We start from the raw sequence: 16,995 nt of genomic DNA, 5'->3' as shown, positions 1-16,995 counted from the left end.
TTCATAAATACAGCCCTATTCATCTGCATGAGGATAAGCGGGACTTGGGAAGCAAGTGATCAGTACCAGTAGAACCTTAGTCTGTAAATTGGAAACTAAAAAGGCAAATTCTCTGCTGAGTGTCAGCCAAACACATTTACACATTGTTTTTCAAATTTATAAAGTACAGTTCCAAAAGGTATCCTTATAATTTACACTGATCTCAAGGATTCTTTAGGAGTTTGTTTTGTATTTAGTTAAGTTTCAAATCAAGAGAATCGGTTGTGCAGGAGCCTATCATGACATGGATAATCCTTTTTTTTAGGAGAATAAAATATATTTTTTTAAATGTTTGCATTTAATCCAATAGCTATAGCAGACCTTATCGTCTTACAAGATTTTTCCAGCTGTTCACTTACTAGGAATCTTCCCGAAAGGATGTTGATATTATAGTTACATAGTTACATGATAGACACATCATTCCTAACTTTCCTCAGAAATCAATGGGGCCTTGGAAAACCCACTTATAGTTTGGTGCAGTGGGGTCAGAAGTGGTCATAATTGAAGCCTTTCCATGCACAAAAAGAGCAGGCATTAGTCTGGCATGGAAGAGGTTAATTGCAGGTTTAGTGCTGCATTTTTCGATATGGTTTAAAAGATTTTGTCAGAATAATGAACTTCTCAAAGCTGAAAAGTACAGGCATCATGCAGTACCACCAGCGAGGCATCTGATTCATCAAAAATTCCAAAGTCCTAAATAAATAATAAGGCAGAGCCCTGATCTAACATCTGGAATTACATAAAGAGACAGAAGGAAACACACTTGGCAAGGGTGGGGGACTGGTGTCGCAACCAACAGTGTAAACAATAGTTATGACTGGAACAATCCTTCTTCCGACCTCCTTTTATCTGCTGCAGTGGCTGCCACTTACCTCTTTACCGGCACTTAAGCTTCATCCTATTATAGGTTATACATGGGAGCTGTGCGTAAGGAACTTTCATAAATTAGGCCTATCGCTCTTACCGTCACCTCTCTTCCCTGTCTTGGGCAACCCATCCTTTCCACCCGGCATGAAGAGCAGGCCTTTATAAGGCTGGTGTCAGCCGACATATTTAGAGCTCGGCATCTCCTGTGATCTGAAGAAATGGTTGGGAGAGCTGCTCTGACCAAGTCACAGGCCTATGTTCTGGATTTGTGGAGGTCGGTGCAGATCTCCCACTTTTTTGCACATACTCCAGCCTAACATTGGCTTTTGCAAGCCCCTGACTCTCTTTGAACAACTATGCGTCGATGAAGGGGTGATGCGGCACATTACTCTATGTGCTCCTACAGGCCTTGCCCCAGAACTATATCTCTTCCTACCTCTTAGCCTGGTAATCAGACCTGGGGATCACACTGTTGGTGTCACAGAAGGAGAGGATTCTATTTTGGACACACAAAGCATCCATCAGTAGTAGGTTTCAGGAATCCAGCTTCAAGATGCTATTGAAAAGGCACCATACTCCTGAAAAACTCCACTGTCATCTCCCAACTATACCAGATCATTTATGGAGATGTCAGACAGCAGTAGGGTCCATTCCCCATATTTTCTGGAAATGTATGTGTTTGCAGCATTTCTGGTCAACAATAAGATTTATTGTCCAACAGATGACTAACACACAAATCCCTGATGATCATGCTTTTTTCCTCCTACAGCATAACTCTTTCTCTCTGAAAATGTACAAGAACTCAGTGATCAGACACCTAATTGTGGGTGCAAACTCATGCATATCTGCATACTGGATTGTAATATTTAAATTGCATTTATATTGTGCCTCCAAAGAACATCATAATATTAATTTGCCTTAAGTCAAGAAGGAAATAATTATTGTAAAGTATTACTGTGTATTGATCCTGCATGTTTTACAATCTGTCCATAGATGATAATTTCTGAAATGCTCTTTATCATTTATAATGAATGTAAATGTATGAACGTGTTAACTACAAACTTCGAATTGCATGTACAATGAGCAGTAAGTCAAGAGCTTACTTAACACTAAATAATTAATTCTGTGACTGCTTTGTGTTAACATAAGCTATGAAAGACTCAGAGGTCAAAAAGTTTTACAAAGTCTCCTGAGCAACACTGTTTTCGCTCTTGGTTTTGTCCTCTTATCCTGCCCTTCATCACCTTGAATCAATAATTCAAACTATTTAGTTATTTATAGCCCTTTCATGCTATGCTATTGTATTCGCTCAACAGATGGGTTTTCATCTGAAACTCCCGCTTACCTTTACTAATTTCAAATGTTAAAGTAGAATTACATTTAAAAAAAAATAGTAGAACACTACAAGTAAAACCAGATCACAATATTTTTTTGTCGTTAAAAATGTATTTTCTATCTTTTCTGTTATTGTTTTCTCTACCTACCCTGACCACTTTGTTTAAATTCCATGTACAAATTTCCTGTGAATGTGTGTGTTACTGTGATGATTGGAAGTCATAGATTTACTGCAGTAACTACAACTGAGTGTGACAGCATATTGTTTGTTGCCAGGACTTCCTGTAGATGTACATAAAAGGTTAAATATGAGCCCCTTAACAATGATTAACTGATGTACTTTGTTGCTTGCATTTTTATTGCAATTTTGGATAGTGTACATAGATGTTGACTACTGCTTTTGTTTTTTTTTGTTTTGTTTTGTTTTTTTAAATGTTTGCATTTAATCCAATAGTGACAGCAGACCTTGTGGTCCTACAGAATTTTTCCTGCTGTGCATCTACTGGGAATCTTCCCGAAAGGATGATGATATCATAGTTACATAGTTAGGTTGAAAAAAGAGATAAGTCCATCAAATTCAACCACTAGAAATACAGATGAGGTTAAAGTAACATTTGCAGGTACATAAAATGTGATTTTAAATAGAGGTGGAGGGGCAGTTTGAGCAGATATTGCAGTTTACTGTAAGGTCTGCTTTAAAGTGGACCTATCATGACATTTTTTACATTATATATAAAAAAAGTCTAACCCTTTTTTTTATTGAAAAAATGTTTTTTAAAAATGCATTTTTTTTATATTTGTCCACAGCAGTAATGATTGAATGGAAAACCTGCAGCCTCATGTGTTACTTGTCCCAGGAGGCTGCAGGTGGCTCCTTCTGAGATTGGGCATGTGCAGAAGGGGCTTTCCTGGAATGTAAAAAAATGCCACACAAAAATGCCAGAGTGACTTTTTTTTTTGCAAGAGATTTTGGCTGTAAATGAACTTGAATCTTCTGTCAAAGCCAAGGTCTTTTGTGGACATTTTTTATTTAACCATCTTTGCACCTTTTCCAGTTCCACAACAACCTTAACAGCAAGACAACTAGCATTTTCAACAGGAGATCAGCAATTGCACCCTTGTATTTCTCTTTTATGTTTGTTTTTAAAACTCTGGCACATCTAGATTTATCATACATATTAAAAAAACACTGTGGAGTTTACTGAATAGCAGAGTTTTCTTGACATAGCAATCAATATACAGGCAGTCCTCGAGTTAAGGACATCCTACATACAGATGACTCCTGCATTCCCTGCTCGTTCGTGTGCAGGACAGAGGCTTGATGGGGGGAGGGGGCAGTTTCGAAGACTTGCAGAGGATCTTTTGGTGAACAACAACTGAGATTGAGCTCTTCTGCTACATCTTGTAACTCTTTAATGACAAAGACAAACTCTGCACTTGTTTCTGTGCCTTCTTCTCTGTCTTTGAAAAGTAGTTGCTGGTTTGATATGTCTGTTGTCTGGCTATCACCAGCTACAATTTCAGAAAGACTTTCTATGAAAATAATGTACAGAGAATAAAAAAAATTTTTGGTCATAATAAAAAAAAATCAATACTGAATGAAAAACATAATATAGGTTAGATAAAGTAGCTAGGGTAATTAACACCTTCAGATGAAGACTGTTTGCAGTTTTTGATGCGAAACCTCCAATGACCCCAGACCGGTTGCAGTAGTAGATAGGTACTAACTCAGGTTTTTAACTTTATTCAATATTTTGAGACATGAATTTACTCTTTAAATATGGATATATATTAGGTACCACTTTGTAATAGGGTATGCCTTGCTTTTTCTACACAGTGTAGGCTTTGTGCTTCTGCTGTGTTTATATGGGCTAGTAATTACTGAGGTTTTGTACAGAGATCAACTCTTAATGACCATGTAAGGCCCTGGTCCATTGACTGAAGTTTACCAGGTACCAAGTTTAGTTTTGGGATGCTCGTTGGGCTATCCCAGCACATGGTTGTCCCCAGGACATCTGTGTGCAAAACATGACATCTGGGAAAAAGTACTGAAGGAGGACAAGAAGCCCAGAGAACCAAAACAGGGAACAGAGGGGGGAGGTCAGAAAGCCCAGGGTCAGGTAACGTTAAGATCCACAGATCACACAGTACAGAAGAGTTCAGCAGACAAGTCCATAAAAGAAAGCCAGGGTCAAAAACAAATAGCCCAGCAGCCAAAAGAGGTAAAAAAAAGGGGTAAAGGCATATCAAAGTTGGGGTCACAGGCAAAAGTTGATCCAGGTAACCAACATCTAACAGAATATTACATCACTAGCAGGTAAGGCAAGGAAATGCTGGAACAAGCAACTAGTGACTGGGATCTGAGACCTTTATAGGACCAGCAACGGCGGGACAGGAGCATGACCAGAAACTAATCTGCTCAGTGGTTGCAGCTTATATCATTTTTTCTGCTCCAGCTGCACACAGCCCCCTGCAATTGCTCAAGATGAAAGTGTGCAGTATGAATTATATGCCTTCTTATTACAAAAAGTCAAAAGGTTGGTTACACAGAAAACATGTCACGTAATCATTTTCTTGAATTTGTTGTTGCAATCATCCAACAAGCTGTGCATAATCTATTCTAGCCACATTTAATTGCAATGTAATTGTCAACTCTTTTTCTGGAATAGTTTCATAAAATGAAAGTTTCAGAAAATTCTTAATTAAAATATTTTGCCCCTTGTCACCTTCAGTACACATTCCCTGTTTTTTATAAACTCTATACATTTAGTATTTGCCATTTAGTCCTGTTTTTTTTTAATTTTTTTGTCAAAGTTTGTCTTTACCTAAAAACTATTCTACAGTGAGTAAATGTTGTCCACTAGGACAAAAATATTAATCTTAGGAAGTAAAAGGAAAAAAAGTGAAACTAATTCAGTGTATTCTTATTGGTGTTACTTCTGAAATTTGGATAGTGATAATTCAGACTAGATTCCAAGAATTCAAATGTCCAGATCCAAATCTGAAAATCAGTGATTTGTTTGGTGATCCAGTTATCAAAAAAAAACAGTCAGAGACAAATATTTTATCCACTCTGGTTAAAAAGAAAGCCTCTATCTGATCAACCATTATTAAGACTAAGAGGGAGAAGGCAGTTTGGTAAAGGTTGTTGCTGCTTGTAGGGGAAGTGTGGTGGAGACAGAGCAGTCTCTAGGAAGCCTATTAATGCAGTGGGGAACAAATTATAAATAGTGTTACTTCTACACAAATAATTCCTTTTCAGTTCACCCCATTTATAAAAGTGTCAATCAGTCAAAACTATTAGCCAGGAAAAACTATACTGATCAGCAGTTTATACCCTTTGGGTCTGATTTATTAAAGCTCTCCAAGGCTGGAGAAGACACACTTTCGTCAGTAAAGCTGGGTGATCCAGCAAACCTGCAATGGATCTGGTCCAGGATTGAAAACATTTGCTAACAAATAGCAAATTACTTTTAAGAAATCCATTCCAGGTTTGCTGGATCACCCAGCTTAACTGGTGAAAGTGTATCCTTTCCCGCCTTGGAGAGCCTAATAAATCGACCCCTTTATGTATGCCAGTACAAGATCAAAAGAATTACAGCTAACTTAACAATAGCAATGTTTCTGTTTCAGCAACAGCAAAAGGTATCTTTCATTTTTATACAAACTTAACTGCAAATTCTACTTAAAGTGTTTAATACCAATTAGCAAAAAATGTATTATCTGTAATGCACCAGTCCTTGGATGTGGTTGCTGAATTAATTTTTTTTTTCAGACTTCTGTTTTCTTTTAATTTTTACCTGAACACTCCCTGTCCTAGGGAGGCAATGCTCATTTTCTGTACTATATCAATGCAGTAGCAGCAATTGCATTTTTGGATAGAAAGAATGTTAAAATATTAGACATTCACAGAAGGGATAGTAGAGCATCAGATATGTGCTCTAGGAAACATGGTTAAAGAGTTGTGAAGGGTCTAAACAGGAGGAAAATCAGTGTATAATTGAAGATATATACCGTACTTTAATAGAGTGCCTAAGACCTAATAACAAAAGAAAAAAAAACATGCTAACAGAATTGTCCACAACAGCTGTCTTTTTTATTTATTATTATATTATAATAACAAATAAATATTATTTATAATTAGATTATAATTATTTATTATTATATTGGATACTTATATTTAACTGGTGACCTATATGTTTCTCCCAAGAAAGTCATAACATTAGTTAATTCGTTTTCAACAGCTTTTGCTTCTTCCACCCAACCAACATATATAACAAAAGGAATAGCAAAAGTAGGGGGCTAGATGGAAGGGGATGGAATGGATCAACATAAAAAAGGAGCAGCAAGCGATCATATGTGTGTGTGTTACACTCGTGTTAAGTTTTTTAGTTTACCGCACATCACACTGCACAAATATTCAAACATTGTTTTCTTGTTACCTGCATCTCTTTTACTGAGTTTAATTCTATATCTTCTTTTACATCTGACATCTGGACATTCTCTTCAGTCTCACTCACAGATGCTAGACTGGATATCAAAAGAGAGCTTCCGGAAGTGCCAGTAAGATGTCTAAGCAAATAAAAATCATCCCAAATTAGTTATAGTTTCTTTTTATGTTTGGTTATTATGTTTTATGTATTCCATAACACGTCAGTATAAGGGAAAAAAGTGGTTTGCTTTCAGAAAGTAGAATAGCAGTCATTTTTACAGCAGGAATGTAATCACTGTCAAATGGTTTTATTAATATTTTGTCTAATCTTTTTTTACACATATAACAGTTACTTTGTTATACTTACCCTTCGGAAGGCACAGAAAGTGGATTTAGTCGAAAGTTCAGAAAAGGTGTGCTGATTTCAACAAACTGGTCAGGCTTCTTCTCTATTTCCTCTGCCAAGAACAATTAAACATATGTTTACTTTTAGACTAACAAGTCAAACCACCCACCAAATATTACATTATGGTTAGATGTCAGTAAACTGGCATATATTGTCAGATATAACTAAAGTAGAGATTGAAAGGCTGTGCTCATTTGGACACTTGAATAGATATGCATCCAAGTAGCTTTGAGGAGCTAAAATGAACATTTTATTTTCAGCTTTTTAATGTGTCTAATTATTTTTGAGCCTCTGAAATGAAGTGATTGTGTAATAAAAAAGGCATTAGTTACCCATTTTTTTGCAATCTTTTTGTTCAACCCACAATTAAAGCTGAAGGTCTGCAGTTCAACTGTATCTGAGTTATTTCATTTAAAATAATTGTGGTAATGTACAGAACCAAAATTAGAAAAAAGTTGTTTCTGTCCAAATATTTATGGACCTAACTGTATGTATATGGCTGTTGTAGTTACAGCTTAGGGGAACAGTACATATGGATGCAATTGGAGTGAAAGGGGGTGTGGGAAGACAAGCTCACAGGATCAGGGTCCTTCCCAGTGTCATCAGCATACAGATGGTACTGTAAGCCAAAGGAGGATATGAGACTACCGAAAGAGAAGGTCTATGGAGAAAAGAGAACGGGTCCAAGGACTGACCGTTGGGGAACACCAACAGGTATGAGAGTGGGAGTGGAGGAGTTACCATTGAAAGAAACTTGAAAGGAGACGTCAGGCATATAGGAAGCAAACCAAGAGAGAGCAGTGTCACTGATATCAATAGAGGGCATGATTTGTTTTATAAGGGGGTGATCAAGGGTGGGGGCCAGGGTGGAGAAATGGGCAGAGGGTATTGTGTCAAGTGGACAGGTAGTAGATGGAGATGATGAGAGAAGAGACTTCGTCCACAGTGACAGGGCTGAGGGAGGCCAGTGATGATTTACAGATGGAAAGGGTGGGAATGGTTGGAGTGGCTCGGTGGGCAGAGACATCATGTCTGATTTTGTCAATTTTATCTCTAAAGTAGGTGGCTATGTCTTGAGCAGGGAAGGTTGTTGTGGGGTTTAGGAGGGAGTTAATTGTTGAGAAGAGGTTGCGTGGGTTGGAAGCTTGAAATGACAGTGGGGAAATAATTTTGCTTGATGACAGTGAGCTCAGTGTTAAAGCTTTGTAGCTTGGCTTTGTAGTCCATGAAGTCAGAGCTGAGACCAGATTTTCTCCACTTGCGTTTAGCTGCACGAACAGTCTTTTGTAGCTGTTTGGTGTGATTGTTGTGGCAGGGCGGGGGTAGCGGAAGGTGGCAGGGGCAACTTTATCCAGAGCCAAGGAAAGAGAGTGGTTTCACTGAGTGGCAGCTTTATCTGGGGAGGTGATTTTGGAGAGGGTGGGGGTATGGGACGCAAGGCAGTTTGAGAATAGGTTGTGGTCAAGATTATGGATATCTCTCTGCCATTGACTAGGTCTGGGGTGTGGCAAAGGCAGGCAGGAGTTTGGCTGAAGGTGATCAGGTTGTGATCAGAAAGAGGCAATGGTGAGTTGTCAAGAAGGGTGAGATTGCAGAGTTACATTATTGTACATTTTGTCTTGCATTGCAGGGCTTGTGTAGGCACAAAAAATATATGTTCTATAAGAGAGTTCTATAAGCTAAAAAAATGGTGAGAAATCCTCAAAAAAAGAGAAAAAGTCCTAACTTAGTGTATTCTACCACTGTGCTTTCAAAATGCTTGTTTGAAGAGCTAAGAAATCCAAAGTATCTTCAGCAATCCAGCATACTTTGGAGTTTGAATGTCTGGTCCCCCACTGCAGGCCATAAGCACTACAGTACATGGTGGTGACACTTCTGTAGCTCCTGAAGCTATTGAATATAGAAGGCACAATTGCAGGTATAGGGCAAGTGTAAAACCTCCTCTGCTTTTAAGACCCTTTTCAATTTAAAATCAAAACAGAACACTTAACTATTTTTTTGTAATACCTTTGGTACCTTGCAAAAGCATTGATACCCTTCGGTATTTGTACTTTTTTGTCACATTATGACTTGAAATCTAAATAGATTTTTGCAGATTACACAGATGCAGGTTTTTGTTCAGGTTAATTTACACATAGCCTAGCAGTTTTAAATGAATATTTTTATTGTGACACAAACATTTAATAATAATTAAAAAAAAACATAATTTTCTCTTCCACAGTCAAAAGCTTGTAGAATCACCAATTGCTACAACCACAGTTGCAAGTCTCTTGGAGTATGTTTCTATTAGCACAACACATCCAGCCAATTTTCACACATTCCTCAAGGAAAATTTGTTCCACTTCCTTCAAGTTAGATGGTTTCCCTTGGTGTACAGCAATCTTCAAGTCATGCCACAGATTCTCAGTTGGATTTAGGTTATTAGGGACAGATGAAAAACATACCTAGAGCATGATTATGTCCCTACCATAACTCACTGGAAATAGTGTTCTCAAAGTGATGTTTTTTTTTTTTTATCAAAATCTCAATGTTTGCCTTATCAGACCAGAAAATAGTATGTTTGGGTAGTCTGCCCCTTGCAAATATCATAATCATCATAATCATGTGGCCTTTTGTTTTCATGAAATTTTGGCTTTTTTTCTGGCCTCTCTTCTATAAAGCAACATCCTAAAATATTCTTATGGACCAATAAATTATTATGTTTTTTTTGTTTTTCTTACTCAAACAACTCTCTTCAGGATTTTAAAATAGGCGTAAAATGTTCTTGATTTTAAAATTGGTATTAGAATAGGCAATTTTAAAATGTGTTTATATTCATGCCAAAAAAAAAAAAAAAGATGTCTAAATGGGACCCATTTACTCCACAAGTATTTCCACTTCTTGACTTTTGAAATTATCTCAAATTCCTGACAGTGTAAAATATTGAAATCAGTTTACCATGTCTCATTAAAATGTTCTGGGGAAGACCAGCTCCAAACTAACAGACCCCGTGAGACAGGTATAATGCGTCCGGTATGCAATTAGTGGTTTTTATAATGTATTTATTTGGATAGCAGCTTCAGGTAGAGAACAGAGAGTGCCTAAAATGCTCATCACTGTATAAAAGCTACAAGCTTATTCTGGTATTTATGGATTTAGTACTCAGTTTAAACAGTGATTCCCACAAATTTAAAGAAGATGCCTAATATTTCCAATGCAATGCGCATGTGCATCTTTATAATGTTACCTTTGGCTTCATCTGTTATTTCCATTTCTTTCTTTTGTCTTAGGGGCTTCCATTGGGGAACAGGAGGTTGTTTTGGTAGAGCCACTAGTGGACACGACCTAGTCCTAGACACAAGTACTGGATGACTGTAAATGTGAGATAGTCCATAGTGTCTCAATTTTTCTGATGAATCAGCCTAAAATAAAAATCAGTACCTTAGTTTATTAACTTTATATGAGAAATAAATGTTAACATTCGTTGTTAAGGATACCTAAAGATGAGCTTGAAGTAAATAACAAATTATTTTATACTTTGAAGTTTTTTTTTCAAGATTATCTTGTTTAGGTCTGAGGTTGTGTTAAAGAAGATGTTAAATAAAAAATTGTTTGCTAATGTACTGTGTGTTTCACTAACATCTTTAACAATTGTATTTTATTAAAAGAAATACTGTTTGTACCCTATTCCATAATTTGCTGCATGTCAGTGCTGCTGATTCTTAGTAGATACATGTCTATGTATATGCAAACCAGTTATCAGTTAAAAGCTCTAGGAAAGGTTGGTTAGTCTTTGATATTGATGTTGGTTGAGTTTAGGATCCTGGAGCTGGTCAGGGAAAAGATGGGAGCGGTCCCTGACCACCTGGTTCATGTCCAAGTTTTTCCTGCCTGGGCAGCAAAAGCTCAGGTGTACTATTTAGCTTAACAGGCTTAGTGTGTAGACTGTCTCGCGGGTAGTTGAAGGCTGCAGAGGAAAGAGCTCCACAAATACTGTTGCCAATGGAAGCTCTCAAAGACTGTGAGTTGCCAATTTATACTTATGGACTTTGATTTGTAATTTCTTTGTTTAGATTTAAATTAGACAGGTCTACCAAATGAGTTAGCAAGGAGCCGGACGCCTTTTTATACATACAAACACAGCCACACTAAAAAAAAATCAAATAATCTTGATTCTTAATGGTTGAATAACTTTTAAAGTCCTTACCATCTGTCCAAGTATGGAAATCTTCTGTTCGCTCAAATGGAGTGGTACGTAGCTGGCTAACACAACCATCTGGGGCACCAGCGGTACAGAAGCAGCTGCAAGAGCAAAAATGTATGAGTTTACGATTTATATATAAGCACTACATACATCCTTTTGGCTTCTTAGGGTGCATAGCATAGTAATGTGTTAAATGTAAATACGAATAAATGATGTATGTATTTATGGTAACAATAATAACTGCCTAAATAAAATGAAGACAAACTTCACACTAACAATAATGAATGTTTGTTACAGGGATTAAGCAACTGCAACATTCAATACAATTTAGGAATATTTCACTAGATCTAAATTACTAGGGTGTAAATAATTTTATTCTCTCTCATATTTTCTGTTTTGAGTTGTGCAATAAAAATGCCCTGTCTAAAATGTTTAAAATTTTACAGTGACTATGACAGTCATAAATATGCCAAGGGACCTAAAATGCCTGTATGTATCTGCAACAGCTCCCAACCTCTCTTATTATTTCTAAATACAGTGCTATCCTGCTGAACAAAGTTTCAGCAGGTACAGGAAATGCATGCATTACACACATTTCTATTGGCCAACGAGGTAGCCTACCACACTGGTGGGCCAATAAGAATGTGAGTAGGAGAGGTGCAGGTGGAAGTGAAAGGCTCACACACTACCTGCAAAAATCAAAGTATTGACTGTTTGGAAAAGGGTGGTATTTTGGAATAATGGAGGGCAAAAAAGGCTGCTGCACCTATATGAAGTCACTTTATACAAGTCAACTGTTTTCTTCTATTCATGTCAAAAACATTATTTCCCTATTTTAAAGTAAATTGGTGTTGGAACAGCCATATTGCATGGTTGGGTCATATCATGTTCCAAGGTAGCACTGTGTATACAAAAAAGCTTTTAGAGCTTTATCCTTACTTTCAAATACATCAAAGAAACATATTGGTTGGCCAAAAATCAGCAAAAAAGTGAAGCTAATCTTTTTAACCCCCTGAGAAGGAAAAAGATTTCCATCTCCATCTTGTATCAGAATCAGCAATGAGAAATATTAGGGAAGCTGACTGCATTGTGAGGGTGATTGTTCTGTAAATCTCATTAAATTTCTTTTGTGTGTCTAGATATAAATAAGAAATAATGACAACAATGACAATGACCAAAGTATAAATAACAAACAATGACCAATAAACTGGGATCTGAGAGAAGATACCCTGGATATCAGGGCCATGCATTGTTTAGGGCCATCAAAGACTTTGGATTCCTAAAGGATCACTCTTTACTTCAAACCTTTAATTAAATTACAGTTCTGTACCACCTATTTTACTTTGTATAAATACTGCCATCTTTTCTGAATAAATCAGAACAGCAACTCTATGGATAATTAGTTTCTGTGTCAGCTCTCTTACGATTGTAATATTAACCTAACAGCTGATGTTTCTTTAAGAAACAGATACATTTTTCCTTGACACCCCTCAGGTACTTATTTAAAAAAAAAGATTTTGTTCGAATAAATGATGTATGTATTTATGGTAACAATAATAACTGCCTAAATAAAATGAAGACAAACTTCACACTAACAATAATGAATGTTTGTTACAGGCATTAGGCAACTGCAACATTCAATAAAATTTAAGAAAATTTCACTAGATCTAAATTACTGGGGTATAAAGAATTTTATTCTCTCTCATATTTTCTGTTTTGAGTTGTGCAAAAAAAATGACCTGTCTAAAATGTTTAAAACTTTACAGTGACTATGACAGTCATAAATATGCCAAAGGACCTAAAAATGCCTGTATGATTCTGCAACAGCTCTCAACCCCTCTTATTATTTCTAAATACAGTGCTATCCTGCTGAACAAAGTTTCAGCAGGGACAGGAAATGCATGGTTAGGTCATATCATGTTCCAAGGTAGCACTGTGTATACAAAAAAGCTTTTAGAGCTTTATCCTTACTTTCAAATACATTAAAGAAACATATTGGTTGGCCAAATATCAGCAAAAAGTGAAGCTAATCTGTTTAACCCCCTGAGAGGGAAAATGACTTCCATCTCCATCTTGTAAAAGAATCAGCAATGAGAAATATTAGGAAAACTGACTGCATTGTGAGGGTGATTGTCCTGTAAATCTCATTAAATTTATTTTGTGTGTCTAGATATAAATAAGAAATAATGACAACAATGACAATGACCAAAGTATAAATAAAAAACAATGACCAATAAACTGGGATCTGAGAGAAGATAGCCTGGATATCAGGGCCATCCATTGTTTAGGGCCATCAAAGACTTTGGATTCCTAAAGGATCACACTTTACTTCAAACCTTTAAAAAAAAATCACAGTTCTTTACCATCTATTTTACTTTGTATAAATAACGCCATCTTTTCTGAATAAATCAGAACAGCAACTCTATGGATAATTAGTTTCTGTGTCAGCTCTCTTACGATCGTAATATTAACCTAACAGCTGATGTTTCTTTAAGAAACAGATACATTTTTCCTTGACACCCCTCAGGTACTTATTTAAAAAAAAAGATTTTGTTCTGAATAGCGCGATCGCGCGCGATTCCGGATCGCTAATACGAATGCGCGACCGATAATCCGATTTTGTTTGATGAATCAGGGGCAATGTGTAGATAACATCTTACATTATTCTATGACTGGGCAAAACAGTGCCTGACATGCTTATTTACGCAATAAACTATAGATTCGCTTAAACCGGCAAAATATCTTTTTTTACCTAAAAAGTGAGTTATTTGCTGCAGAGATATTGTAGCACATTAAACAAACATACATATATAATATTACAATAATATAAGAATTAGTCAATTAAAATTAAGAGGTAATGATGCACTACAACAATAGCTACAGGAGGTTTGTGGCTTTGTGTCCTTCCCTAGTTAATGAAGCTACAAAACAAAATATGCAACATTATCAGTGACACAGAAAATTGACCCTTTTTCTAATTTTGTGCATGATATACTGATCTGTTAACACATATATGTCCTGCTGAATGGGTTGGATACAGGAACACCATCTGCCTTCTTCTTCCAAATATACACAGTGTACTGCCACTGGCATTGTGTCAATCTGTGTTTTGCCAATTGCTTAAGAAGCATCTGACCCCTCAGGTACTTATTTAAAAAAAAAGATTTTGTTCCTTGAAGTAATATTGTTGTGGCAACAAATATGACATTTTGACCCTAGTTCTACCTAAAAACATTTGGTACTCTATAGGAATATAAACAATCTTTGTGTACCTTCCATGCTTAGTTTTTAATTCTCATCTATTTTTATGAGAAACTTGATAAACAATAGGAACTGGAAGCCAAGGTTTTTCTGGTGTTGCACATTAAGCAATATTAAGCTTTATTTAATATTTTAAAAATTATTTTAAATTTTGTTAAATAATGTATATATTGTAATTTGTAATGTAATTGTAATTTGTAAAATAATGTATTCAACATAACCAACTGTACTTAAAAGTTATTTTAGTTATATGTAGAATTTGCCATATAGTTTACTACTTATCGGTTGGTAAATCCAGTAGTACAATATTACTGTAGGTTCTGGTTCTCCACCATTCCCTGAATTTTAGGGTGCTCCCATTCCTCCCATTTTTTTCCTTAAAGCCCCATTGAACTACCAATTTAAATTGGCTAAATACATTTTAGGTGCAACAAAAGGTGTTTGATGTGTTATTTTTGTTGTTGTTGCACAGCCAAAGTGTCAGTAGAAAAGCATGTACCCTGCCTACATGCTGTAGAGAAGGCTCATGATGCAGGGTCTTGATGCTCCCATATACGTCAGACATGTGGGTCTGAAATCAGCAAAGCTCCCCTGTTGACACAAATCATATAGGTCAGTATCAGTAATGGGGCTAGTCAGACCTCTGCAGAGACCACTCCACTAATGAAGACCCTTTCCTGCAGCAATCTGTTAGAAGCTAAAACTGCTTTCTATAGAAACTGAATTCTAATACTTTGCAGAACCTTTTAGTATTTAAGTCACTTTAACTGAAATGTTGGTTGAGCTTTAATAGAAAATACAAAAAAAAATATCAAACAGTTAGAGTTTGGTTTTAACCACAACCCTGACCTCTACTATTTTACTGTAAGAAACTAGTGAGTGGTTTACATCTTCAGCAAAAGCCAAGAACTAAAATATTCTATTATTATACTTCACATTCTCAGAGCGCACAATGTGTAGATAACATCTTACATTATTCTATGACTGGGCAAAACAGTGCCTGACAATGCTTATTTACGCAATAAACTATAGATTCGCTTAAACCGGCAAAATATCTTTTTTTACATAAAAAGTGAGTTATTTGCTGCAGAGATTTTGTAGCACATTAAACAAACATACATATATAATATTACAATAATATAAGAATTATTCAATTAAAATTAAGAGGTAATGATGCACTACAACAATAGCTACAGGAGGATTGTGGCGTTGTGTCCTTCCCTAGTTAATGAAGCTACAAAACAAAATATACAACATTATCAGTGACACAACGAAAATTGACCCTTTTTCTAATTTTGTGCATGATATACTGATCTGTTAACACATATATGTCCTGCTGAATGGGTTGGATACAAGAACACCATCTGCCTTCTTCTTCCAAATATACACAGTGTACTGCCACTGGCATTGTGTCAATCTGTGTTTTGCCAATTGCTTAAGAAGCATCTGAGTATAAGGGAAAGAAAGAGGTTTCAGGCTCAAAGTGTTTGTGCAAAATAGTAAAGTATGTATTTTTCAATTTGCAGTTGGTACATGCATCAAAAGTACATATTATTTTTTCACTATATATCCAATTGCCTGTTAATGTAATTTTACATTTACATTTTTCTAACATCATACAATAAAAAAATTGAAAACAAAAAGGACCTGTTGTGGTCACATAATTCCTGACACATTTCACTTAATATAGGCTTCCTCAGGGGTATGTAGTTGCAGAGGTTGTATGATTATTACTTTCTACAGATACAAAGTATAAACATATAACATATATAATACCAAAATTTACAATATAATATAATTGTGCATGCTTATGCAAAATGCATCTGCCACTGCAAACATTTAAAACTGAAATGAATAGCAATGCCAAAAAAAAATAATGTGATAATTTATTGTGATAATAATGTGATAATAATTTTGTATTTTTGAGTTGGTTATGGTGGGTCACTTGCTCCTAAATGATCTTTTGTGCATTATTGTTGGCCACCAGCAGATGGTGCTGCATCATCATGTAAAAGTTTAACAAACTCGCATCCCACATGGCAAGAGTTTGTTACACACTTTGGATCAGAGGATAATGCTATATACTGGTGTAGCCCAAATATAAACCAAAATAATGTTAAGTAATGTTAGCCAGTACAACTGGAAATTAGATACCAACGCATAGGCAGGCATAGCCAAAGTCAGAGAAACAGAATCCTAATGCCCCCTATCTTTAAGCTGCAAGGTATAAACACTGCAAGGTAAATGTATTTTTTAATACATTTATAGTTATTAATATAGTAATTTAAACCATTCCTAAAAATTTGATAGGACAAGCATTTGCATACCTTGCACCATACAGTGTATACTTATATAAATAAAATATATAAGTAGCAATTATCTTATCATTGAAAAATAGATTGTACCTTTGATTAATATTACTATATTTTTTTCATATCGCATTGGAACACTGTATAACCTTACTGCTGACAA

The 16,995-nt window shown here is 35.9% G+C and overlaps 1 protein-coding gene across 1 annotated transcript in view; it reads right to left on the bottom strand.

Annotated features, from left to right (window-relative positions):
• Positions 1-16,995, bottom strand: part of ADGB (androglobin) — a 103,677-nt gene that overhangs the window by 50,381 nt on the left and 36,301 nt on the right. Inside the window, exons 9-12 of the mRNA XM_072410247.1 lie at positions 11,266-11,360; positions 10,306-10,480; positions 7,041-7,131; positions 6,684-6,813 (exon numbers count right to left, since the gene is read on the bottom strand). Of these exons, the coding sequence (XP_072266348.1) occupies positions 6,684-6,813; positions 7,041-7,131; positions 10,306-10,480; positions 11,266-11,360 (491 nt within the window). The remainder of the gene's footprint in view (positions 1-6,683; positions 6,814-7,040; positions 7,132-10,305; positions 10,481-11,265; positions 11,361-16,995) is intronic.

This window comes from Pyxicephalus adspersus, chromosome 4 (assembly GCF_032062135.1).
Source record: "Pyxicephalus adspersus chromosome 4, UCB_Pads_2.0, whole genome shotgun sequence".
In the NCBI taxonomy this organism is placed as follows: Eukaryota; Metazoa; Chordata; class Amphibia; order Anura; family Pyxicephalidae; genus Pyxicephalus; species Pyxicephalus adspersus.
This window is presented reverse-complemented; position numbering and strand designations above follow the sequence as displayed.